Source organism: Diospyros lotus, chromosome 5, assembly GCF_014633365.1.
Source record: "Diospyros lotus cultivar Yz01 chromosome 5, ASM1463336v1, whole genome shotgun sequence".
Classification (NCBI taxonomy): Eukaryota; Viridiplantae; Streptophyta; class Magnoliopsida; order Ericales; family Ebenaceae; genus Diospyros; species Diospyros lotus.
In genome coordinates this window covers 13,362,364-13,387,339 of record NC_068342.1, presented here as the reverse complement: position 1 = coordinate 13,387,339, position 24,976 = coordinate 13,362,364, and the positions used below count along the sequence as shown (strand labels likewise).

General features: G+C 33.2%; 1 protein-coding gene across 3 annotated transcripts in view; it reads right to left on the bottom strand.

Moving 5' to 3' along the window:
- LOC127801370 (methionine aminopeptidase 1A) overlaps window positions 1–13,365 on the bottom strand; it is a 39,384-nt gene extending 26,019 nt beyond the window's left edge. For 2 of the 3 annotated variants that reach the window (XR_008023027.1, XM_052336399.1), the window contains exons 1-2: window positions 13,115–13,365; window positions 8,232–8,344 (exon numbers count right to left, since the gene is read on the bottom strand). Coding sequence is in view for 2 of the 3 variants with exons in the window: in XM_052336399.1 (XP_052192359.1) it covers window positions 8,232–8,305 (74 nt within the window). In the remaining variant the exon portion in view is untranslated. The remainder of the gene's footprint in view (window positions 1–8,231; window positions 8,345–13,114) is intronic. The other variant, XM_052336398.1, reaches the window with a different exon arrangement.
- Between the last annotated feature and the right edge of the window lie 11,611 nt (window positions 13,366–24,976).

Genomic DNA, 24,976 nt, shown 5'->3' with positions numbered 1-24,976 from the left:
CATCTAAGAGAATGTCTCAAAGTAATCTCCTTATAGTATACAAGAATGTAGTCTTAAGGTATCATTGAAATTTTGTCAAAAATGACAAGAATTCAGAAACACATAAACATGCAAAAAGGTTAAGTGGGACAGTATATATTTTGTCCCCTGCCGCATTGATATGCAATTGAAGTCTGATTACTAGATTGCTTGTAATATCTTAGCCAGGAAAACAAGGGGGAGTTCAATTGGCATGTATGGGAAATGCCATGTCTTCATTCAGTTTATTCCACTAGCTGGGTAGGACAGGAATGACTACTTTCTGCCTGCTTCCAATATATACTTGCATGAGCCATAAAAGTTCCAAATTAGTAAATCTAAAAATCATAATAGAAGGCAAAATTCTACTTAGATGAACTCCGCTAAATTTGTTAAGTATGTGTGTCAAAGATTCGACACCTGGGGCACAACATGTGGAGTGTCCAACTTCCAATTGAATATGCAAACATGCTGAAGTAGAAGAGTTTCCAACTCCATACCAGTTTAAACAATATAACAAGATTTAAATGATATGGATGTTCAACAAATCTTGATCCAACACTTAATATAAATACCCAACACTTCTACGCAAGAACATGCTACATAGTCAATATTGACCCTTGATTTACCACTCACAGATCATCCCCATCAAAATAAATAAATAAATAAATTTTCCTTTCACTTCTCTATTTATACCCACATGAAGGTGAGCCCTAATAGCAATGATAAAATTGCTCCTTTGTGACTAGAAGACTATGTGTTTGAGCTGTGGAAAAAACCTCTTTGCAAAACAAAGTAAAGTTGCATATAAAAACGACTATCACCCAACCTTGCAAAGTGGGGAACCTCATGCATTGAAAATGCCCTTTTTCTATATATTTATATATGCTTGGGCAGAACAACTAATTATATCCAATCTGTTGGCGTGAACATTATTGTAAGCATTATTCGATTAAAACCAAATTTTTGAAACTGAAAAGATTAATTTTCGATTAACTCAGTTCAGGTTTTTAACAAATCCGGCCTGGTTTGGTTTTGTTATACCACAAATTTGGTTTTCAATTCAATTTTGTTATACAAAAAAAAAAAAAAAAAACATTTCTCAGTCTGATTTTACCCAAATAAACTAAAATATATACTACCTGATGAAGTCCCCCTAAAATTTAGCTTATTTACAAAATGCCATTGGCTATAGAGTCGCTTTTTAGTTAAAATCTTAATAATTCAGTTATTTTTTGCTAGTATAGTAAATCAGTTTTTCAAATTCCAGTTTGGTTTTATTTTATTATAGCTTAATTCAGTTCAGTCTTAAAACCCCTTCATAACCAACTAAAATAACCAACTGCACACCCTAGCAATCATCCAATCAGTTTCAAGGAGCTTCATTTTTCATGATTGCAGCATTTCCTTGCAGCATGCACTATGAAAAAAGGCTAACTAGAATCATGGGTCTGTACTTCCAAATTGAACTCAGTTAAGTGTTCATTCTTATTGATTGCAGCAAATGCCGACAGCCTCTATCATTGAGGGGGCAAAGAAGATCAATAGTACTAGAGAAAATTACTTCTATGCTTGCAGTGATTTATTCCTATATAAAAAAAGAAAACAAAAAGATAGAAATATCACAAAAAGTGGAACAAATGGAACCAAAATGTTCTGCAGAGTTAATATTACAACAAAGGAATTATCTTCTGCTTACTCTAACTTGGACTGGTCTGAATTCCCTGAAATATTTTGGACATCTATGATCATGCTCTCACTGCAGAGGCTTGCTGAAAGCCCCAAAGCCAGAGCAGAAGAAAAGTACCATAATTGGGTGTATAATTTTGTTTTGCTAGTTTAAATCCATTTTAGTGCTTCAGCAATCCACACAGTACATTTACAATTTTTGTGGGGAAAATTACCTTTATTTTTTTAAAGACAGTTGAACTGCCCTCTCGCTGTGCACCAGATAATAAACCATTGAATGCATGCTTAACTCATTTTTATGCATGTCTTTTCTCCCCTCTTCTTGTTTCTACTTGCTCAAACATTTTTGAAGAATTGTCACCTTAATTTTGCGTGTCCATCTAGTGATAAGCAGCATTTCTGTTACTTTTCTCAGTTTTTACTCCAAATTCAATCCTGCTAAAGAATGAAATGGCGACTGCAACTGCAATAGATTACCCATTCCATCACCAGGTTCTACTTTATAAACCTAATTACAATTTGGTTAATCAATTACTAGCTATCCCAAGAAAAAAGTGATTTCCTCACTAAGAAAGTTTAACCTGATGGACTCAATGTCAAAGTTTGCATGCACTGCATATATGATGGTTGAAATAAGGGAGTGTCCCAATGCATGAGACTTGCTGCTTTACAAGAGTTGGGGAAGGGACTTTTGGTATCAAACAAAAATGTTGAGTACTCCAAGCAAGGTTGTCAAGGCATAGCACCTCTGGGCATCCTCCAAGGTGCCTTCAATGAGGCGCTCACCTAGGCATGCCTGAGAGTGCCTCAAGGCAATAGAAAAGTTCTAAGGCAGTGGCTTGCTGAGAAGTCTTTTCAGATTCCTGTTTTACAGTTACATAATCTTAAATGTATTCTGGAAACTTTAAATATAATAAAGAGTTTAGATTTCCAAAAGACTAATTAATATAAACCTAAAAGAACCTCTTTTTCCAAGCTTGTAACTTAAAAAAGTTTCTGTTCCCAAGCAACTCCTGGAATTCTTAAAAATAATTCCTGCTCATCCATTTCTGCAATCTGTCCACTGCATTATTTACTAGCATGAAACTTCATTTGTTCTTGTCTTCAAAAATATATGTTTTATTTAAATTTCATTGTTGTACACATTTTTATATATATTTTTATAAAAGTCACCTTGGTTTGCTTAGGCAATTATTAGTGCCTAATGCCTCAGGCGATATAGGGTCTTAGAGCCTCCCTGTAAAAAGGTTTGGCATTCCAAGGTCCCTATGAAAGTGGCACATTCTTTTTTCCTGGTTGGCAATTCAAGAGACCATTTTGACAGCTAAAAGCTTGAAGAAGTGGAAGCACATGACTCTAAGTCTATCTTGAATTTGTAAGTAGGAACACGAGAGCGTTATTCACCTTCTACTGCATACTTGGTCATGTGATTTGTGCATAATTATTCCCTATTTTCAAAGTTCCTTGGTTGATGCCACCTACTGTTATATGTCCTAGTGGAGGTGGTAAGAATGTTTGGCTGACCGCCCCTTTGGATGTGATTTTATGTTGATACAAGAGGAAAAACAATCCTGTTGACAGTTGAGAGTTCTATTGTCACGAGCCTGAAAGCATTATTGTAATCATTCCTATAGAGGCAGTAGCATGTGTACTTAGTAGTTACCGCTTGAGTTGATTGTACCTATTCGGTTACGCCTAATAAGCCAAGGGTGATAGCCTATAAAAGGCATTGTAAAGAGGATGGGAACTATCAATGAAGCATTCGATTCTTTCCCTCTAAAATTCTTTCCCTCTCTTCTCTCTTTCTCTTTCTCTCTTCTTTCAAATTCTCACTCCAATTCTCTCTGATCTACGACTTTTCAAAATTGTCCAAGCCTATGATTCAAAACTTGACATTTTGATATCAGAGCCAGTAGTTCTCGGTTGTGATTCAGCGACGATAGGACGGAATTGAGTGGAATTACGGTCTGGACGGAGTCCGAGGATCGAATGGTGGAGGGCACTAAATTGAAGCAACTGGAGAACCAGATGGAGGCGATGGAGTTTGGGATGACTCAAACTCCGGAAGTAGTGCCACAAAATAGGGAGGAATTGCAAGAGGACATGGCGGCTTCCAAAGATGGAGTTTTGAGGGACCATGAAAGCCTAAGGCACCTACTACAACAAAGACTGCATACCCAGCTATAGAGGAAGGGGGTGTCAAAATTATTGGGCCTTGACTATGTGATACAGTACAGGAAAGGCAAAGAGAATGTAGTAGCAGATGCCTTATCGAGAAGAGAGGAAGAAGGGGCTTGTAAGGCTATTACAACAATGGTGCCCGATTGGGTAAAAGACCTGACTGATAGTTATGATAAATCAGAATGGATCAAGTCTTTGCAGGCTCAGCTAGCAGTTAATGCTCAAGGGTATTCAATCTCCAATGGTTTGATCAGATTTAAAGGAAGATTGGTGGTGGGGAACGACAGGGAATTGAAATCCAAGATACTACAAACACTACACAGCTCCCACATGGGAGAACATTTGGGGGTCAAGGTAACTTACTACAGAGTAAGGCAGTTGTTTTACTGGCCAGGGCTAAAAAAAGAGGTGATGGATTTTGTGGCAATGTGCATGACTTGCCAACGGTGCAAGCATGAACAAGTGGAATACTCGGGGTTGTTACAACCACTTGTTATCCCCCAACATGCCTGGGAGGAGATTTCTATGGACTTTATTGAAGGCCTTCCCAAGTCTGAAGGCAAGGACGTGATCCTAGTAGTGGTTGACAGGCTGACGGAGTTTGCTCACTTCATCAACCTCACACACCCCTTCACAGGCTAGGAAGTTGCTAGGGTGTTTCTGGACTCGGTGGCTAAAATACATGGAATCCCTAAATCTATCATATCATATCAAGATAAGATATTCACAAGTCATTTCTAATAGGAACTATTCAAGAGCCTAGGGGTAGGGCTACATATGTCAATCGCAAACCATCTTAAGACAGATGGGCAGACCGAGAGGGTCAACCAGTGCTTGAAATCATATTTGAGGTGTATGTGTTTTGCAATGCCTAAGAGATGGGGTAGATGGCTATCCCTAGCATAGTGGTGGTATAACACGAGCTACCACAACTCAATCAAGAAGACCCCCTTCGAAGCGTTGTTTGGGTATAAGATCCCCACATTACCAGTAGCAACAGATTGTCAGGAAGCACAGACCATTGTAGGGGAGTACTTAAAAAGTAGGCAGGAGATGTTGACTCTACTCAAGAAGGAATTGACTATAGCTAGAAACCGAATGAAACAAACTACCAATTGCAAGAGGAGTGACCGGAGTTTCAATGTAGGAGACCGAGTCTTTTTTAAGGTTAAGAGATTCCTTCAACATTCGTTTTTTGCAACACCCCCACCTAAGCTAAGTCCAAAATATTTTAGGCCTTATCCTATAACTAAAAGGGTAGGCAAAGTGGCCTACAAGCTGCAGTTGCCTAAAGGAGTTGAGAGCCACCATGTGTTCCATGTGTCCCTCCTAAAGAAGTATGTGGAACCTAATGCTATTGTCAGCCCTGACTTACCGCTAGTGGATGAAGATGTGGAAGTAGAGGTGGAACCACAAGCTATCGTAGATAGAAGGGTTATTCATCAGGGGCCCCTACCCCTCATTCAAGTTTTGGTGCAGTGGTCTCACTTGCACCTGAAGAATACCACATGGTACCTCCCATAACTGTTGAAATAGTTCCCATGGGCTACTCAACTACTTACCTTCCTTGGGAACAAGAAAGATTCTAAGGGGAGGGGATTGTCACGAGCCTGAGGGCATTATTGTAATAATTCCTATAGAGGTAGTAGCATGTGTACTTAGCAATTGCCGCTTGAGTTGATTGTACCTATTCGGTTACACTTAATAAGCTGAGGGTGATAGCCTATAAAAGGCATTGTAAAGAGGATGAGAACTATCAATGAAGTATTCGGTCCTTTTCCTCTAAAATTCTTTCCCTCTCTTCTCTCTTTCTCTTCTTTCAAATTCTCCCTCCAATTCTCTCTGACCTACCACTTTCCAGAATTGTCTAACCCTCAGATTCAAGGCTTGACATCTATCTTTTCTTACAAGGCTTCTACTGGCTTAGAAAGATGACTCCCTTTTATTTTTCCTCTATTATGATTTGTGGGATTTTGACACACTACTTTCATTTGCAATTTTCTACTTCATTTTTAAAACTTTGAAAACAAAAACAAATAAAATTGATGTTTGGTCACTCATTTTCATTTTCCCAGAGTGTCCAAAATTCTGAAAACTATGAAAAGAAAAATGGAGACATGATTTTCATTCTCTCCATTTTCTTTCTCATGAATCTTATCCTTTTATCCCATCCCCCCCCCCCCCCCCCCCCCCCAAAAAAAAAAAAAAACACACACACACACACACAACACAGCTCCTCTAAGCTCCCCCACAATTTCAAATCAGCCATCATTCTTCGATAACCACACTCTACCGACCTTCTCTAGTTAACACCCTTCAACATGTCACCTTCTTCTTCCTTTCTCTATTTCTTCTGACTTCCTCTCTCTTCTCCCTGTCGCTCTTCTCGTTTCTTCTTCTTTTTCCATTGAATCTAGGTCCTGGGTTCAGTAGCTGGGTTCACTAGCAATAACAAGGACTAAGAATTAACAGGTTCAAATTCTCACCAACGAACCCATTGGCTAATTGACTGGAAAAGAAGAAAAAGGATATAGCAACAACAACAATTACAAGGTAAAAATTAAGAGTGGGTGTAGTGAAAAAAGTTTGAAACAAAAAAAAAAAAGAGTAAAAAAACAAAAAGAAATAAAGAAAAATGTTTAGACATGACAAGAGAGTGACCTTATAGAAAATATGACCAACAACAACATATGAAGGCTTAATCCACTAAGTGAGGTCGGGTACAAATAAACATTTATAGAGCTAAAATTCATATAGTTGAAACCACCTACAAAGATTAAAGCTTGTGATGTTGTTGTAAGTGAAAACAAAGCATTTTTATCAATATCAATTGAATTATTACATACATTTTAACATCAAATAAAATAACAAAGTTTGTATCAAACATTATCTTCATTTTTTATTTTTAAAATTTAAAAGAAAAAACAAAATTATTTATAATAAAGTTGAGTTGCGTGAGACTAGATTAAAATAATTTGATCATGTAAGAAGAAGCCCAATAAAAGCTCCTGCGAAGAAAGCATATAGAATAGAGCCAATATTTTAGCAAAAGAGGTAGAGCAAGATCAAGAAAAACTTTGTGAGAGACACTTAAGTATATGAATTATAAGGGTGTTTTATAGAAAATAAGGACAAAAATAAAAATGACTAGTAAGCTAAAATTTATGTAGCCAACCCCACATAGTAGGTTAAATGCATGATATATTATTGTTGTTGTTTAAAATATAAAGTAAAAACGAAAACCAAAAACTGGAAGCTCTATTAAATAGAGCCTCAAATTTTGGTTCCTTTATACACCTCTATAGTTTACAGTTGTGCCCCTTGCTTTAACGAGCCACCAATGTTGCTTTTTCTTATTTATTAAACCAAATTTATCCTTCCATGAGTATACAATGATCAGCTCAAAATCACATCCATAGAAATGTTCATGCGATCCAATCACACAACTGGTTTATTTTCCATTGAGAAAACAGTTCAGTTTGTTCTCAGGAAAATTTTAGTCATTCCACCAGTGAAGGACATAACATGGGAAAAGAGCCCTTTGAGCAACCATTTTGCCAAAACCCACCATTTTCTATCTTTCTCTCCTATTTCCTTCTAATTAATTTTCCAATGCTAGTCTATTAAACACTTCATCCTCCTAAATAGCTAAACACTATAGCCTCATTCAATATCTAATTCTTACAAATATCATGGTACCAAAGCCTCTAAATATAGATGCAGATTTGTATAAGAATATAAAAATACCTATCACAAATAAGTGGGTATTATTATGAAACAAATAAATCATGAAAAATTTCTTCCTTTCAAAGTATATTATAAAAAGTTTCCCAATCACCATTTTGTGTATTAATATAGGGTTGTCCCACTTAAATTCTTCCTCTTACAATTACAATAAACCAAAGCACCAAGATACAGACACGGCTATATACATACATGTGTCCTTTTATTGTGAAAATTAGAAAAAAGAAAAACACTGAGGCTTTGTTCAGTTTCAAAAAATATTTTCTAGCTTTCTACTTCAATTTTATAACTAAAGATGTCTTAACATTTTATATTTTAAAAAGTCATAGCATTTATTTTCAAAAAATTAAAAATTACTAAAAGTGACGTTTTCTAAAGTTTTAAAAAAATTGAAATTTTAGTTTTTATTTTTAAGAGATTCAAATATTCAATAGAAAATTAAAACTAAGAAGAAGAAAATGTTTTCTACAACTGAACCAAGCCCTAAAATTTTCTTCCTCTTTCATTTTCTTGAAAGTAAAGTTAGCGGACAAACTAGTAATCAAGAGAATGAACATTTGTGCAAAAGAAAAGGGGTTAAGAAACTTAAAATTACATACTGAAGATGAGCCGGCTTGCCACATTGAGCACATGATAAGGTAGATACACTCGCATCTGATCCACCGCCTGCCATAAAAACAATCCCCTCTCTCTCTTTCCCCCTTTCTTTCTACTGCAAAAACCAATTATATTTGAATAGACGCACAAAGCAAAATATACAGCCTTATATATACATTGAGCTGAGTAAGAAGTGACAACAGAGGACTGACACTCAAATCTTGAATTGCGAAGAGTAGCATCTCAGATGGAAAGAAAGAGAGAGACTAGGGTTTGCAGAAGAACGAGTCCTTGAATAAAGAAATGCTTATGGGTGTCCTAGGGACGAATGGTGGTGGATGCATTAGTAAAGTCCCTGGGCACACGGAATTCCTATTGGATAACTTCAACAATTTTGGCCATGTGCCTTATGCTTCCTTTTTCTATTTTTAATATACAAGTAAAAATAAATTTAGTATTTTTAATAAATTTTAATATTTATCTAAATCAAATACAAGTCATTGAATTTTTTTTAACTTCATAAATTCTTGTAGCATTATCCCAAAGATATACTCTCCTGCAAGTACCTTAAATGTCGTGTCAAGAAATTTACAAGGTGTAATTTTATATTGATCTAGTTTTATTACCTTTTGCTTGCACAAATTTTTCTTAAACATAATGAGCAATCATTTAAATTTCATATAAAATATGACATTTGAACTTAAATTTCATAATGAGCAATCATTTAAATTTCTCAATTTAAATCTCGCTCCCGCTAGAATGTCAAACTGGGGGCACTTTATGACTAATTTACAATCAAATCATTGATTCATTCACTTTAAAACATGTAGAACATGTAACTAGTTATATACTAAAATTTGAAAAATATTTTCATGTGATTTACATTTAAATAATAAAGATTTTTGAAATTAAGTAAAACCTATAAAAATGTAATAATTATGTAGCCTATAAAAAATGCATGGCCAAGTAATTAGGAGTGACTTGACAATCCAAACAAATTAACCAAAATTATATAATAAAATAAAATCAAAATAAAAAATTTATCAAAATGGATGTAATCGTATTAGTTAAAATAAGTAGAATAAGCAAAAAATAACTAAATTTATTTAAAACAACATATGTTCTGAAAATTGAATCAAAATTTAAAATATTTTAGTATGTGAAATTATTGTATATATAAGTATAGGTTTATAAGACGGTGGGACCAGATAATATACCAATAGAAGCATGGAAATGCATAGGAGAAGAGAGCATCTCCTGGATAACGAAATTATTTAACGCGATCCTTAAATCAAAAAAGATGTCAGATAAGTGGAAGAAGAGTACTTTGGTTCTTATACAACAAAGGAGATATTTAAAACTGTGAAAATTACAGAGGAATTAAATTAATGAGCCATACCATTAAACTTTGAGAGAGAGTAATGGAGCAGAGGCTCAAAAAAGAAACAGATGTCTAGAAAAATCAGTTTGATTTCATGCCTGGTAGGTCAACAATGGAAGCTATATACCTACTGAGGCGCCTAATATAAATGTATTGGGATCATCAGAAAGACCTGCATATGGTGTTTATAGATCTAGAAAAGACCTATGATAGGGTCCCTAGAGAAGTATTATAGAGGGTTTTAGAGAAGAAATGAGTCCAAATAGCCTATATACAAGCTCTTAAGGACATGTATCACGGTACAGAGATAAGGGTCAGAATATGTGGAGGAGATACTAAACCGTTTAAAATTACAATGGGACTGCATCAAGGTTCTGCACTAAGTCCATACTTATTTGCTTTAGTAATGGATAAACTCACTAAACACATTCAGACAGATTTGCCATGGTGTATGCTATTTGTAGATGACATAGTGTTGGTGGATGAAACAAAAGAGGGTGTGAACACTAAGTTTGAGTTGTGGAGAAACAACTTAGAATATAAGGGATTTAAATTAAGTAGAAAGAAAACAGAATATATGGAATGTAAATTTAGTAAGAATGCAAGAGTGGAGGATGCTTTAATAAAATTGGAAGACCAAATTTTACAAAAAAAAGATCATTTTCGATATTTGGGATCAGTGATTTAAAAAGATGGAGAAATTCACGAGGATGTCATGCATAGAATTAAGGCAGGTTGGCTAAGATGGAGAAATGCATCAGGGGTGTTATGTGATGGTAAAATCCCATTAAAACTTAAAGGAAAATTCTATAGGATAGCCATAAGACTAGTCTTGTTGTATGGTTCAGAATGTTGGGTAATCAAATATTAGCATGAGTAAAAGACGAGTGTAGAGGAGATGAGGATGCTAAGATGGATGTGCGGCCATACAAGAAAAGATAAAATTAGAAATGAGGTTATTCGTAATAAGCTAGGAGTAGTGCCAATCAATGAGAAGATGAGAGACTAGACTAAGATGGTTTGGTCATGTGAGAAGGAGACCAAGAGATGAAATGGAACAACTAGTAAAAAAAAGAGGTAGAGATAGACCCCAAAAGACTTTAGGAAAGACATTAAAGTTTGATATGAAGTGTATGGATCTAAATGAAGATATGACAAAAGACAGAAATACATGAAAGTCTAGAATTCATGTAGCCGACCCCACATAATGGGATAAAGGCTGGATATGTTGTTGTTGTTGTTTTATAAGTATACGTTTATGGTAGTAACAATTTCATAAATAATCAAAATGTAGTGAAATATATATTTGTAAAATAATCATATATCTTGGTCAATTCACTTTATTTGATTAAAAATTGAAATTCTAGTGTTTAAAATCAAACAAAAATGAAATTTTTTATACCAAGAAATTGAACAAAATCAACTAAAATTAATTAATTTGGTTCAAATATGAGATTTTAACAAAATAATCCTTTAGTTTGGCCAAGCAAGTATAATCTTCATCTCCCATCCTAGTCCCCTTTCTACGATTCAAGGGTTTTTTGGTCATGCAACTATTTGTGTAGCCATCATAACCTCTCATTGGGAGTGCATTAACTTTCATTAGCTTTTTTCATCTTATTTTCGAGAGCCCCAAAGGTATCTTTTGTAGCTCCCGTCCATAAACTATAATCCAAACCTTTAAGGTTGTTAGGTGAAGTTATATGTGTTGTTCACTAGTTAATTTTCAATTTCATCATGCTTATAGTTAGACCGTTGGGCTTTTTTGGACTTTTTGGCTTGTGTTGTTCAATCTTTTGCTTTATATTAGGGATTATTTTGGTTGTGGTCATTTTTGTACTTCTTTTGTCAAATCCTTCACTTTATAGTCTCAATAATTGTTTTTTTACTTGTAATGTCACTTATTAAATTATCTTATTAAAATATTTACTTTTTATCATTAGGATGAAAGTTTAACTAGTAAGTTAATACTCTATAAAAGGGTTTCAATAATTTGATCGATTCCCCACAAGGACCTATGATACTCATCATATATATTTACATACACGTAAAATGATTGTTTTCACTTTAAGAAAGAAAAAAAAAAAAGGACCATTTTCTTTCCTTTTCCCTTGCTTTTTAAGTGTTGGGGAAATTCTACACAAATAATCAAGTTCACAACATCAAACAAATTTTCTTTTCTCTCTTGTGCAAATTAAATAGTAAACAATGATCAAAAGCAATATTAAACCAGAAATTCCAGCAATCAATATCACAACAAACATGAACATTTTTGAAGTGGAAAAACCCCTAAATTAACAGTAAAAACAACAAGATTGAAGTTGAATCAAACTTCCACTATAATCAACAATAAAAAATGTTATACTCACAAATAAGTTTGACAAATAATCCTCATAAATTGACGTGACGGGCACAAATTCATAATAGTGAGTAGATATATTGTTAATTTTAAGTATAACTATTATGAATTTAAATAGGATTATCATGGATTTGTGTGTCATGTCAGTTTGTAAGAGGTACAATCGATTTCTTCTCTAGTACACCTCTAGAGAATTAGAGAACATTAGAAATATAAAACTCCTGGCCCACAATTACAAAGATATTCATCACCCTACTACGAGGGATTTTAATATAAACTTGAGATTGAGAAAAATCTTACTAAAAACTAAGCTACTTTTAACAGTGATGAAACTGAGCGTTGGAAGGACAAAATTAACGATAAAAAACGATAGAAATCTTGTTTAGAATACTGAGAACAGCAACCTAAAAATTTAGGTAAATAGGCCAAAATCACCCACTCTTATCATAGCATCAAAGCTACTGTGCCCAGAACATATGCATTGTTTCTTAACTTCTTTATTCCAATTTCCTCACCCCACTCTCTCACGTCAATTTTACAGCCAGACACATTAAAGATGGAAATTTTTTTTTTTTCAGATAACCGGTTTTCCATTTGTTTTAAATGATTGGATCCTCCACGTAGGAGAGACCTATCCAACACTAAAAAGATCCTTGCTCCAAACAATATAGTGTTTTACAGATTAATTTATCAAGGTCGAAATGGCATCCACGCACGGAATTTATCGTTTTCCAACGACCAGGCAGGATCGTTCTGTTCACAACCTTCCCCTTGCGTTTTTATTTTCGAAGGGATTATTTCTAAAACTCAAAGTCAAACTTAAATAATCAAATCATCTGATAATATGAGATGCAACCATAAATTAAATAACATCGATATAGAAGAAAAGAGATTTCTTTGTATGAATGAAAAATTGGATTGAAGATTAATGTTCACACCAATGATTGGCAAACCATTTGCTAATTCAGGTAATTAAGGGCTCAAAACAAACACAAATGAGAAACAAGCCAGGGAAAAAATTTATATGGGTGTGTATTGCACTTCAAATGACTAAATCAACACTAGTTGAAGTAGAAACATGGAATAATAGAACTGGCAGACCAAAGTTTAGAATGAAGATATATAGAATTGGAAAGAAAGTATACCTGCAAAAAAGAAAAAGAAACAACAACGGCAGAAGGGGACAACAGCGGCGGAGCTAACGGCGGCGTCAACAGCAAGGGAGACGGACGGCGACAGCGGCGGCGGCGGCGGCGGCGAAGGCCAGGCAGACGGCTGAGATTTGAGGAAAATTGGAGAACAAGGGAAGAGGATAGGGATTAAACCCCAATACCGTGTAGAGGCAGAAATTTCTCCGTCTCTACGTGCGTCCCAGAGACGGAATCTTAATTAAAGTCTTTCCCCTTTACAAACGAAATATTTGCGTTCCAGAGACGGAAATATTTTTACCTAAGTGGGTCTCTTTTATAAGATTGTGTGGAATCGCCCTTTCCATTCTATTTTTTATTTATTATAAATAATTTATTTATTATTCTTTTTTACTCTCAAAAATTATATTTACTTTAACCACATTCCTCCATATTTCATTTGTTCATTAATAAAATTTATTTCTATTTTTTTTACATTACCTATAATTTTCACCTCTACAAAAATTTAATATTTATTTTATAATTTAATAATAAATATTACTGTATTAAATTTTAATAATATTTAATATATTTTAAAATTAATTTACTAATATTTTTTATATACAATTATTACAAAATTATTTAAAATAATTCCATAATAATAAACATAATATACAAAATCAATACACACATGCACAAAATAATCAAATACACACATATATAAAATCAATAATCAAATATACAAAACAATCAAATACACACAATAATCATGTAACATTCCGGTAATTTGGGAGCAAATAATAATTATTAGTTTTTGCATTTGAAGTGAACTATAATTTATTAGGGTTTTGTGGATTTGAATAATTTAGTGGAAGAAATAATTATTGTAATTAAGGTGATTATTGAATATTTGTGGATTTAAGAAAAATATTAATTTATTTTGTATTAAAGAGATGGGCAGATAATTGTTAAAAATTTGAAATATAAGAGTTATTATTAAATAGGGTGTGTGGTGATTTCAAGAACTTATGGAGTCTAAGTGTAAATTTCAAAAGTAGATCAAGGATCACTTTTAAGTTAATGTGGTGTGTACATATGTTAAGGAAGGCAGCTAGGGCGGGTAAGGTCATGGCGGGTCTTGGGTTCGAAAAGACGTCGTTTCAAGAAGAGGTGGGCAACCCTTAGTTGTCACGCGACTCACAGAGAGCCACCTATCTGTTGGTTTTTTTTATGCTCGGTTTTTGTCATTTTCTGGGCATATTTTGAACAGCAGTAACAACAAACGGGGGATATTAATTGAGGAGAAGTTGGGGACGAAAACAACAGTGAAGAGTGGGGAAATTCAAGATTAAACTTGGTTTAATCGAAATTTAAGTAGTCAGGTAAGTAAGAAAAAATTTATTAATAATTCCTTAAGGTTAGAATTTAATTTTGGGTGCGATTTTACTAATTTTGAGAGATTATATTATTTTGCACTATGTATTAATATAGCTGTCACGATCCGAGAATTTTTCTCATCTTTTAATTGCAATTCAACCAAAATCATACAACACACCACAACAGCGAAAGCTAGATAAATACGAGATAAACCACTTAGAGGCTTAATCATACATAACAACATAACGACTAGATAAATCAAACAAGCCACGCTATTCGAGCCCCTAATCACAACTCGCACCTCACGGATCTTTTAGTTGGGATTGCCCTGTACACACAGTTCTCTGCAACTAATACGCCAAATAGTCTAGCCACTGCGTCAGCTCCTACACCTGGAATGATGGTAAAATAAGATGAGCCACAAGGCTCAGCAAGCATAACAAAATAATGGAGGTAAGGCTGGACATAAATCTCCCACACTGGAGTGTATCCCATTAATACAGGCAAGACAAACCAAAACCCGAAATAGCCATACTCGACATACTCCTCACTAGACAAAGATAAATAAGAAATAAACTACAATCGAATTACACCTCGCAACTTAATAATAACAAAATTGGAAATACAAACCTCACCCAGAATATACCTGCACAAAGTGCAATGCAACATACGAAAATGCTACGCCATACCATGCAACAGGACATCCAGTGCTCAACAAAAATATAACGATGCACATAACAGTCCCTGGGGCCCACATAAGAAATGCACATCCTGGCACCCAAGTCCCAGCATACCAACCTGCCACAACCATGAACTGGCTGGCATAAAGTCCACAAGCCCGAAGCTCCACAACAAGATCCACACGAGTCCGAGGCTCCCATCACAATCACATATCGGAGTCCCCGAATCATCCCTATCTAGAGCCTAGCATCCACTCATAGCTATCAAGGGGTCAACTCCATACCAAAATCCTCAATCATAAACCAAATCAATGGTAACCACGCGATGCAACAGATAATAAATGCAATGGCTCTTGTAGCATTAACGTGATGACAAAACCCTATAAGCCAAGCATCAGGCCATGCTACGCCCATATAAGAACTCACACAGGCAGAATGCTCTAAATGCATATGCGCCCCTATCGTACCCAAATTGGCACTTAATAGGCCAACCGGGTTATGCCAATGAGCACACTTCCCCGTACATACAAAGCATGACCCCCAATGAATGTAAGTCCGATCCCATACAATGTAATGTTATGCAATATGCCATATAATGGCAGAGCCGGTCGACAGTGACCAGGTACATGTCGACAACCCGTGACTAGGAACAACCAGTCAACAGCCGCCCTCGGCCCGACGACGGTTCGCTCCAGTGTCACAAACAGTCAACACGTTACCTCATCGGTCAACAGCTCACGCCGCCTGTCATTACCACTCACACCTATAGGAAACCTTAACCACTTCATGATAGGTACAACACCAAGGGTAGGTGTCTGGAGGTACCAGCTTGCCCGACCTGTCTATAGTCTATCATAACAGCTGATAACTGACGCCCATACGTCCAGCTATTAACTGCCACGACCCAACGATCGACGGTCAGTACTTGTATATCCCACACCCTACAACTCACACAAATAAAACCCCAAGACTCCCAATTACCACAACTCATCCCAGAGGGTACTCATAGCTACAATTAGCTCACTAAAAACCTAGCCCAAACCAGGTTCGGTATCATTCCCAAGGAAGTAGGGGCAGTACAATACCCCGTAAGCCTTTACAGAATTAAACCCCAGAAGCCTCTTATTTAATTTAATTTAATAATTAACTATAGCGTACACAATTAATTTCTATAACCAAATCAGGTTAATGGAGGATATACAATTCACAAATCGAATGAGAATCACGAAGGGAGTAAAGCGCTTGCCTTAAATTAGCTGATTTTAGTGCTTATACGTCCACACGCAGTTAAAATAATACACGCTATAAAATAATAGTTTAATCAACTAAAAATTAATAAATTCTCACCTTAAATTAAATTTTAACCGTAAAAATTTATTCACATAACTAACACAACTTACTTAAATTTATAAACTTTAATTAAATTGAATTTCTTCTATTTTTTTCTTGATTTTTCCCCCTCATTTCCATGGTCGCGCACGACTTCATCTTCTCCAATTTTTCTCTTCACTGATGCTGTAAAAACTAACCAATTTGAGGCTAAAATCAGTTAAAAAAGAGAGCAAGAGAGGGGCTACCAGAAGTTGCCACGTGGCAGCTAGCAGACCCTACTGCCTTGCCCAAAACGTCGTTTTGGGCAAGGTTTGGCTGGAAAATTCCAGCCAAAATCCATCATAACGCGCACACTCGCAGGGGCTCGAACCCGCGACCTCACCCAGCACACGCGCACTCGCGATTGCCCGCGCTAGCCAGCTCCTTTAACATGTATGCGCACTCTATTATACTTAAAGTAATTCTTTGCTACTTCCAAAAATCGCATTTCAGCGCCCACAACTTCCGTCAATCACACACACACCCTAGAGCTCCCATTTCCATTTATTCCACTAACACTTCATATTTTCAGAAATTCACCCAAATCAACTTATTTTAATTTTTCTTTATTTCCATAAATACTCCTAGATCTTTAATAATTAATTGCCTCTTTCTTTAAATACAAAATAACTTAATATTTCCTCTAAATCATAAACACTCAATAATCACCGTAAACACAAACTAAATTAATCTTTCTTTAAACCTACAAATATTTAGTAATCACCTTAATTACAATAATTAATAATGATTAACCACTCCTATTTAAATTACTAAATATTTCCTATTTCCGATTAAATTAATAACTATTAATTATTCTCAAATTATCGGGATGTTACAATAGCGGCGTGTGAGCATAAAAAAACCTAAATCCACTACTTAAAGGCAAACTCTTTACTCCCTTTACGAGTCTCATTCGAATTATAGATTTCATCTCCTTTCTTAACATGATTTGATTCTAGAAATTATTTATATGCGTTATGGATATTTATTATATAAATTAAATTAAATTAAATATGACACTTATAGGGTTTAATTTGGTAATAGCTTGCGGGGTATTGTATCATCCTTATTTCCTTGGGAATGATGTTGAGCTAGTTTGGGACTAAATTCCTAGAGAGTTGGCAGAATTTGGTTGTGATTATGGTTTCCCGCAAGAATGAGCCGTGATAACAAGGACCTGTTGACCATTTGGAGACACTAGAGCAAATCATCGATCGGGCTGAGGACAGCTGTCGACTGGTTGTCCCTAGTCACGGATTATTGACTAGTGTCTAGTCATTGTCAATCGGCTCTGCCATTATATGACATACCATATAGCATTGCAGTGCATGAGATTGGACTTGCATTTATTGGGGGTCATGCTTGTATGTGTTAAGAGAATGAGCATTGACATGGCATAATTGGCTTGTTGAGTGCTAACTTGTGTATGTAGGCGAGCATATGCATTTAGAGCATTTGCTTGTGTGAATTCTTATGTGAGCGTAGCATAGCCCGATACTTGGCTTATGGGGGTCTTGTCATCACACGTTAATGTTGCAAAAGCCGTTGCATATATTATCTGTTGCATTACATGATTATAGTTTGATGTGGATTGTGGTTTGGAGTGGACCCTCGAAAGCTATGAGTGGAGCTAGGCTTCAGGTAGCTATGAGTCGAGAACTCTGACATATGGATTATGTTGTGGGAGTTTCGAGCTCATATAAACTATATTATGAGAGCCTCGGGCTCATGTAGATCATGTTGTAAAAGTCTCAGGTTCATGCGGATTATATTGTGAGAGGGCTCGTGTATCTTATGTTAGCCAGTCTGTGGCTGCTATAAGTTTGTATACTGGGACTTGGGTGCCAAGATGTGCATCTCTTGTGTGGGCCCCAAGGACTATTATATGTATTGGTATGTATATTTATGTTGTGCACTAGATATCTTAATGCATGATATGGTGTGGCATTATCATGTACTATACAACATTTGATAGGGAGTATTCAGTGTAAGAGGTCTGTCCCCAATCTTATCTTTATTATTCTATTATGCTTGCTGAGATTTGTGACTCAACTTATTTTTAACATCATTATGGGTGTATAGCATGCTGTCAAGATGGGATCATTTGGTGTATCGGTCCTAGATGACTATGTTTACAAGACAATCCCGACCGAAAAGATTTTTGGAGTATGAGTTGTGATCAGGGGCTCAGATAATGTATTTGTTTGATTGATGCCTGGTTATGTAAGGAAACGTCCTTGAAATGTGTATTTATAATTAATTTGCTATTGTTGTTGTATAATTATGGGACAAGATTTCAGCCCATGTATTTGAGTTGTTAGTTGATTGTAAATAGAAATTGAGGAATTTTTGAGTCGTCACAAATCAAATACACAAATACATAAAATCAATAATCAAATATATAAATCAATAACCAAATACACAATATCATTTATCAAATACACAAATCAATAAATAATTCTCCAAAATCAAATACAAACCCTATCACTTGAAGTTGCTGCTTCCGAGATTATTCCTTTCCTGTCGCTGTCTACTAGTCGTCGTTGCTACATCTTCTCACCTTCCGCTGCTAAGTGGTTGTCTTTTCCGGCCGTGTTCCTTTTTTGATTGTCGTCTCCAACTACTTGGACCTCCATCTCCAAATTTGCTGTAATCATTGGCCTTTTCTGACGGTAAATCGATTTGCATCAACGTTGAGATAGTCGTTGTGGGGAGAGATGACAAGGATTGCTTGGACGAGATGGATTGCCAAACCTAGCAAGGCAATTTTGGTTCGCCAAAAGTTTGGCGAAGGGATTTGGTGATGGCAAGTAGGGTTGGATGAGATGACATCAGCTTGCCTCACTAAAAATTGGCTTGGCAAGGGTTTTGGCGAAACGTTAGAGACAGACTAAAAAATGTAAACCTCTATCTTTACTTAAAAAATATAATATTAAAATAATTTAAATAATTTTTTACTCTTAAAGAGGGAAATTTTTTTGCCTCTAGTTATTTTTTATTTTTTAATTAGAGACAAAAGATTTTCGTCACTAAATCTTTCTTTAGGCAAAAAAATTGATATTTTAAATAGAAACGAACAAAATTTTGGCCTTAATCAAAAAAATAATATTAAGATTATAAAAAAAGGTTTTGCTTTTAGTGACAAAATATATTCCATCTTTATTTTCTTATTTTTTTAATGGAATGAAAGATTAGATTTTGTATTTTTCGATAAAGACAATTTTTTGCCAATAATCCATCTTTATTTATTTTTTTCCATCTCTGATTATTTTTTTTCACTTAGAGATGATTTTTGTATTTTTTTTTTTTTGCATAGAGAAAGAAAATTTTTCGTTATTAATTCCATCTTTTGTTCTTCTTTTACTATTAATATACAAATTGTTGATTTTTTATATAATTTGTCTCTAATTCTATCTAAGAATGCATTCGGGCCGAATCAAATTGAGCTTTGCTAAGTCAAACTTGGCTCAATAAAAAAAAATAAAGCTCAAGCTCAAAGTTCAAATTGAACTTGAGAGTCTGTTTGAGCTCAAGCTCAACTTGTTTAGCTTTTAGTGAGTTGAGTTCAAGATCACAATAAGATCAATAAGCTTTTGGAAACAATTTAGAGAATAACAAAATAAAAGGAACAGTGAGAGTACTAACAACAAATGGTGGAGGTAGCTACAATAGCGATAACAAATTGAGTTTTATTGAACTTAAGTTTAACTCATTTACAAATTGAGATTTAAAATTAAACTCAACCTTTTTATCTCGATGAACAAACTATAACAAGATCTTGTTGACTTGATCATTGAGAAGTTTGTAAATGGCTTGGTTCATTTGTGACCTTAATTTTGTCTCTATTGGAGACATGAAGATTTTTCTCTAAAATTGGTCACTATATATTGTTTTTTTATAAATTTAAAAATTACTAAAAAATATATATTTTTTATTTTTAAGAGATTCAAATATGAAATATAGTTAGGTTAAGAGGTGGGTGAATTAAGTTTACCTTAAATTTTAAATTTACTTAAATAAAACAAAATAAGAATACAGTACACAATAATTTATAGTGGTTCAGCCCAAATGCCTATTCTATTACCTTAATTTCTTGTTAAGGATTTTCAACTACTTACAATATTAGTTTTTACAAGGCTAAGTTAGAACCTATATATAATATTTCTCAGGAATAGTTGTCTCTTTTATAGAGAGCTTTTTATGATTCAAGCACTTAATCCTTCAGTTTAACAAATTAAAAGTTTTTACAAATGGAATCACTCTGAGAAACTAAACAATATTGCACTTAAAGGTGAATGAGACTTCTTTTGGATCAAATAATAGAAAGATATATCAAATATAAGCACTCACTAAAAAATAGTATAAAAGATATGACTTGAAAAGTTTATTAGTATTCTATTATTTTTGAGTCTCTCTCTATGGTATTTATAGTTTTTCCCTTTTCAATGCATTTGACTATTTGTCCAATGGATGGACATGATACCTATAACTTGCAAGAACATTATACTTTTTTACTATTTCAACGATTAGTAATAAATTCAAATGCAGCTTACATACAAATTGTATGAAAGAATGATTAGATAACATTTAATGCATGTATGATTATTTAAAAATTGAGAACTTTTAGCATTTAATGTAGTTTGTAATGGCTACAAATTTAAATTTTCATAGAACATTAGTTTAGTAAAGCAGATTATTACTTGAGTGATCTCAACAGTTAACCAATTAAGATAAGCATGACTTTACTACTAAATATTAATATTGTTCGATTAAGATTATCAACATTTTTAAAATATTTGTTATTTGACTTAAAAATGATAATACTCGATTATAAGGATTTCTTAATCAATTAACTTTTCAACCACTCGTTGGCTCAAATATATTACTTGATTAAATAATTTTGATATTCAACTAAAGAATATTATTACTTGATTAAAAGTTTCACTTAGTTAATTAATAATTTGAGTACATAGACTAACATTATATCCAATAATTATTATTTGATTAAACTTTTATGTTATTTGACTAAGACAAACATTATTCGATTAATAATAATTTCTTAGTCAATTAAAAATTCGACTACAAAAACTTGTCATTTTGTTTAGGATTTATTACTTGATTAAAATATTTTATTACTTGACTAAGATAGATGTTACTCGATTAAAAATATAACTTCTTAGTTGATTGAAAGTTTGAGTACACAGACTTGTCATTTTATTTAAAATTTATTACTCGATTAACAATATATATTACTCAACTAATATATCATTTAGTTGATTAACTTTTTAGATACTCGATTAACATTACTCCATCATTTATTTGAGTAATACAAGTGAGTAATCGGTTAATCTCCCAATCTTACTAGATTAAAAGGATAACTTAGTCAAATAAATTTCTTGTTACACGATTGAGATATTTTTTTACTCAATTAAAAAATAGTTACTCGATTATGTTTATTAATTAATTGATTAAATTTAATTGGATCTTCAAATTCTAACATTATATCTTACTTGATTAATAATATTCAATATTCGATAAATGTTTGAAAGTTAATTAAAACTGATTTTCTCAAATATAATTACTTGATTAAAATTGAGTTTTGCTTAAGTAAAAGCATATATATTGATTAATGATTATTATTATTCGATTAATAACTTGTTTTCACATTTAATCATATATTTTGTATTAAGCATCAAAAGTAAGGATTCAACAAAATATTCAATAGAAAATTAAAACTAAGAAGAAAAAATGTTTTCTACAACTGACGAGGTGTAAGTTTATATTGATTTAGTTTTATTAACTTTTGCTTAAACATAATAAACAATCATCTAAATTTCATATAAAATAAGACATTTGAACTTAAAATTTAAATCTATGTCAAACTGGGGGCATTCTATGATTTATTTACGATCAAATCATAGATTCATTCACTTTAAAATATGCTATATGTAGACCATGTGACTAATTATATCCTAAAATTTTGGAAAATATTTTCATGTGATTTACATTTAAAAAATAATGATTTTTGAAATTAAGTAAAACCTATAGAAATGTAATAATTATGTAGCCTATAAAAAATGCATAGCCAAGTAATTAGGAATGACTTGACAATCCAAACAAATTAACCAAAGTTATATAATAAGATAAAATCAAAATAAAAAATTTCTCAAAATGGATTTAATTGTATTAGTTAAAATAAGTAGAATAAAAAAACAACTAATTTTTATTTAAAACAACATATGTTATGCAAATTTGAGTCAAAATTTAAAATATTTTGGTATGTGAAATTATTGTATTTATATAAGTATAGGTTTATAGTAATAACAATTTCATAAATAATCAAAATGTAGTGGTATGTATATTTGTAAAATAATCATATATATACCTCAACAAAGAAAAAAAATACCATTTTCTTTCCTTTCCCCATTGATTTTAAGTGTTGGGAAAAGTTTACACAAATAATTAAGTTCAACAACATTAAACAAATTCTCCTTTCTCTCTTGTGAAAATTAATTGGGAAACAGGGATCAAAATTAACCAATATTAAACTAGAAATTCTAGCCATCAATACCACAACAAACAAGAACATTTTTAAAGTGGAAAACCCCCTAAATCAAACTTCTACTATAATCAATTATAGAAAATATTATATTTATAAATAAATTTGACAAATAACTCTTGTATACTAGCGTGATGAGCACAAATTTATAATAATTTTTATCAAAAATTAACAATAATTTATAGTATTAACCAGATATATTGTTAATTTTAAACATGATTATTATGAATTTAGATAGAATTATTATGAGGGGTTTATGTGTGTCATGTCAACTTGTAAAAGTTATTTGTTAAACTTATTTATAGGTATAGTATTTTTCCATCAACTATAATAGACTTACAATCCACTTCTTCTTTAGTACACCTCTCTAGAGAATTAAAAAACATTAAAATTATAAAATTCTGAGCTCACAATTATAAAAATATTCATCACCCTACGACGGATTTTAAAATAAATTCGAGATTAAGAAAAATCTTATTAAAAACTAAGCTATCTTTTAACAGTGATGAAACTGAGGGTTGGAAGGATGAGATTAATGATAAAAATAGATAGAAATCTTGTTTAGAATACTGAGAACAGCACCCTAAAATTTAGGTAAAATAGGGCCAAAATCGCCCATTCTATCATAGCATCAAAGTTACCTACTACTGTGCCCAGAACGTATGCATTGTTTTTTCACTCCCTTTATTCCAATTTCCTCACCCCACTCTCTCACGTTAGTTTTACAGCCAGACATACTAAAGATGGCAAATTTTTTCTTTTCCATTTGTTTTTAAATGATTGAAAAAAGAATAATTGTTTTTACCCTTTTACCCTTGATTTAGGGGTTATTTTTCAAACTTATTTATAAATATAATTATTTTTATTTTGTTGCACGAATAATTCTTTTTTTTCTTCTTCTATATTATTGGTTTGGTCAATAGAACCTAGGCTACCACCCCCTAGTACTTTCATTAGTTTTGGGTTGATTATTATAATATTGTTTTCTCCTCCTTAATTATTGACAATGATTTGGACTTGCCTTCTCAGCTTATCTAGCTATATGAGAAGAGCCAAGGGGTCCATGGTTGTAGGATGATCATCTGGTTGTCTTTCTTCATGTTTAGTTTCTAGATTAGGTGGATTGTTATCGATAATGGAATGATCATTAATTGGTAGGTCTATCATCTTGTTGAGTCAAGAGAAAACCTTTATTTCACAGCAAAAACCAAATTAAAGACATAAGATTCAATCACCAATTGAATTTGTAAGACTCCTCAAGTGATTTGGAACATATCCTGAATTGACTTGGCCTTGAGATTCTTGTACATGTGAACAAGAGTAAGTGCCTTGGGGCATAGCCAAGAAAATACCACTCCCATGCAAAAGTCAGCAAATAATTCTAGAGATAACTTATAAACTCAAATGAGTAGTTAGAATGTTATACATTTGGTTTATCTTTTGAGCTCTTTTTATATCTTTTGAGTTAAGATTCGTGATAAGAATCATGATGAGAATTAGTCAGTTTTACCCATGTTGTGGAGGATCAGTTAATTTTTCTTGATTTTTGCATATTTAATAATGATTTGGTTTAATATTATTAAATAAGTGCAGAATATCTCATTCTAAGTTTGTAGAGATTAGTGCGTGATTAGATTTGAAATGTATATCTTGTGTTTCTCCATATTAGTCTAAAACTTATTTATTTCCTAGATTATAAGGATTGTCTCGTGATGGAGTTTATCCTATGAAAATTGGGTTTAATAGATAGGTACTTCAAGACCTTCTTATATTTAAACCATATTTTATAAAAATTATCTCCATCCTGACCTAAAGATACTCCTGTGCCCATCAAGTTTTTTTGAATTGTTTATCTCCAAGCAATTTAGTATTATCCATCTAAGAACCAAATTT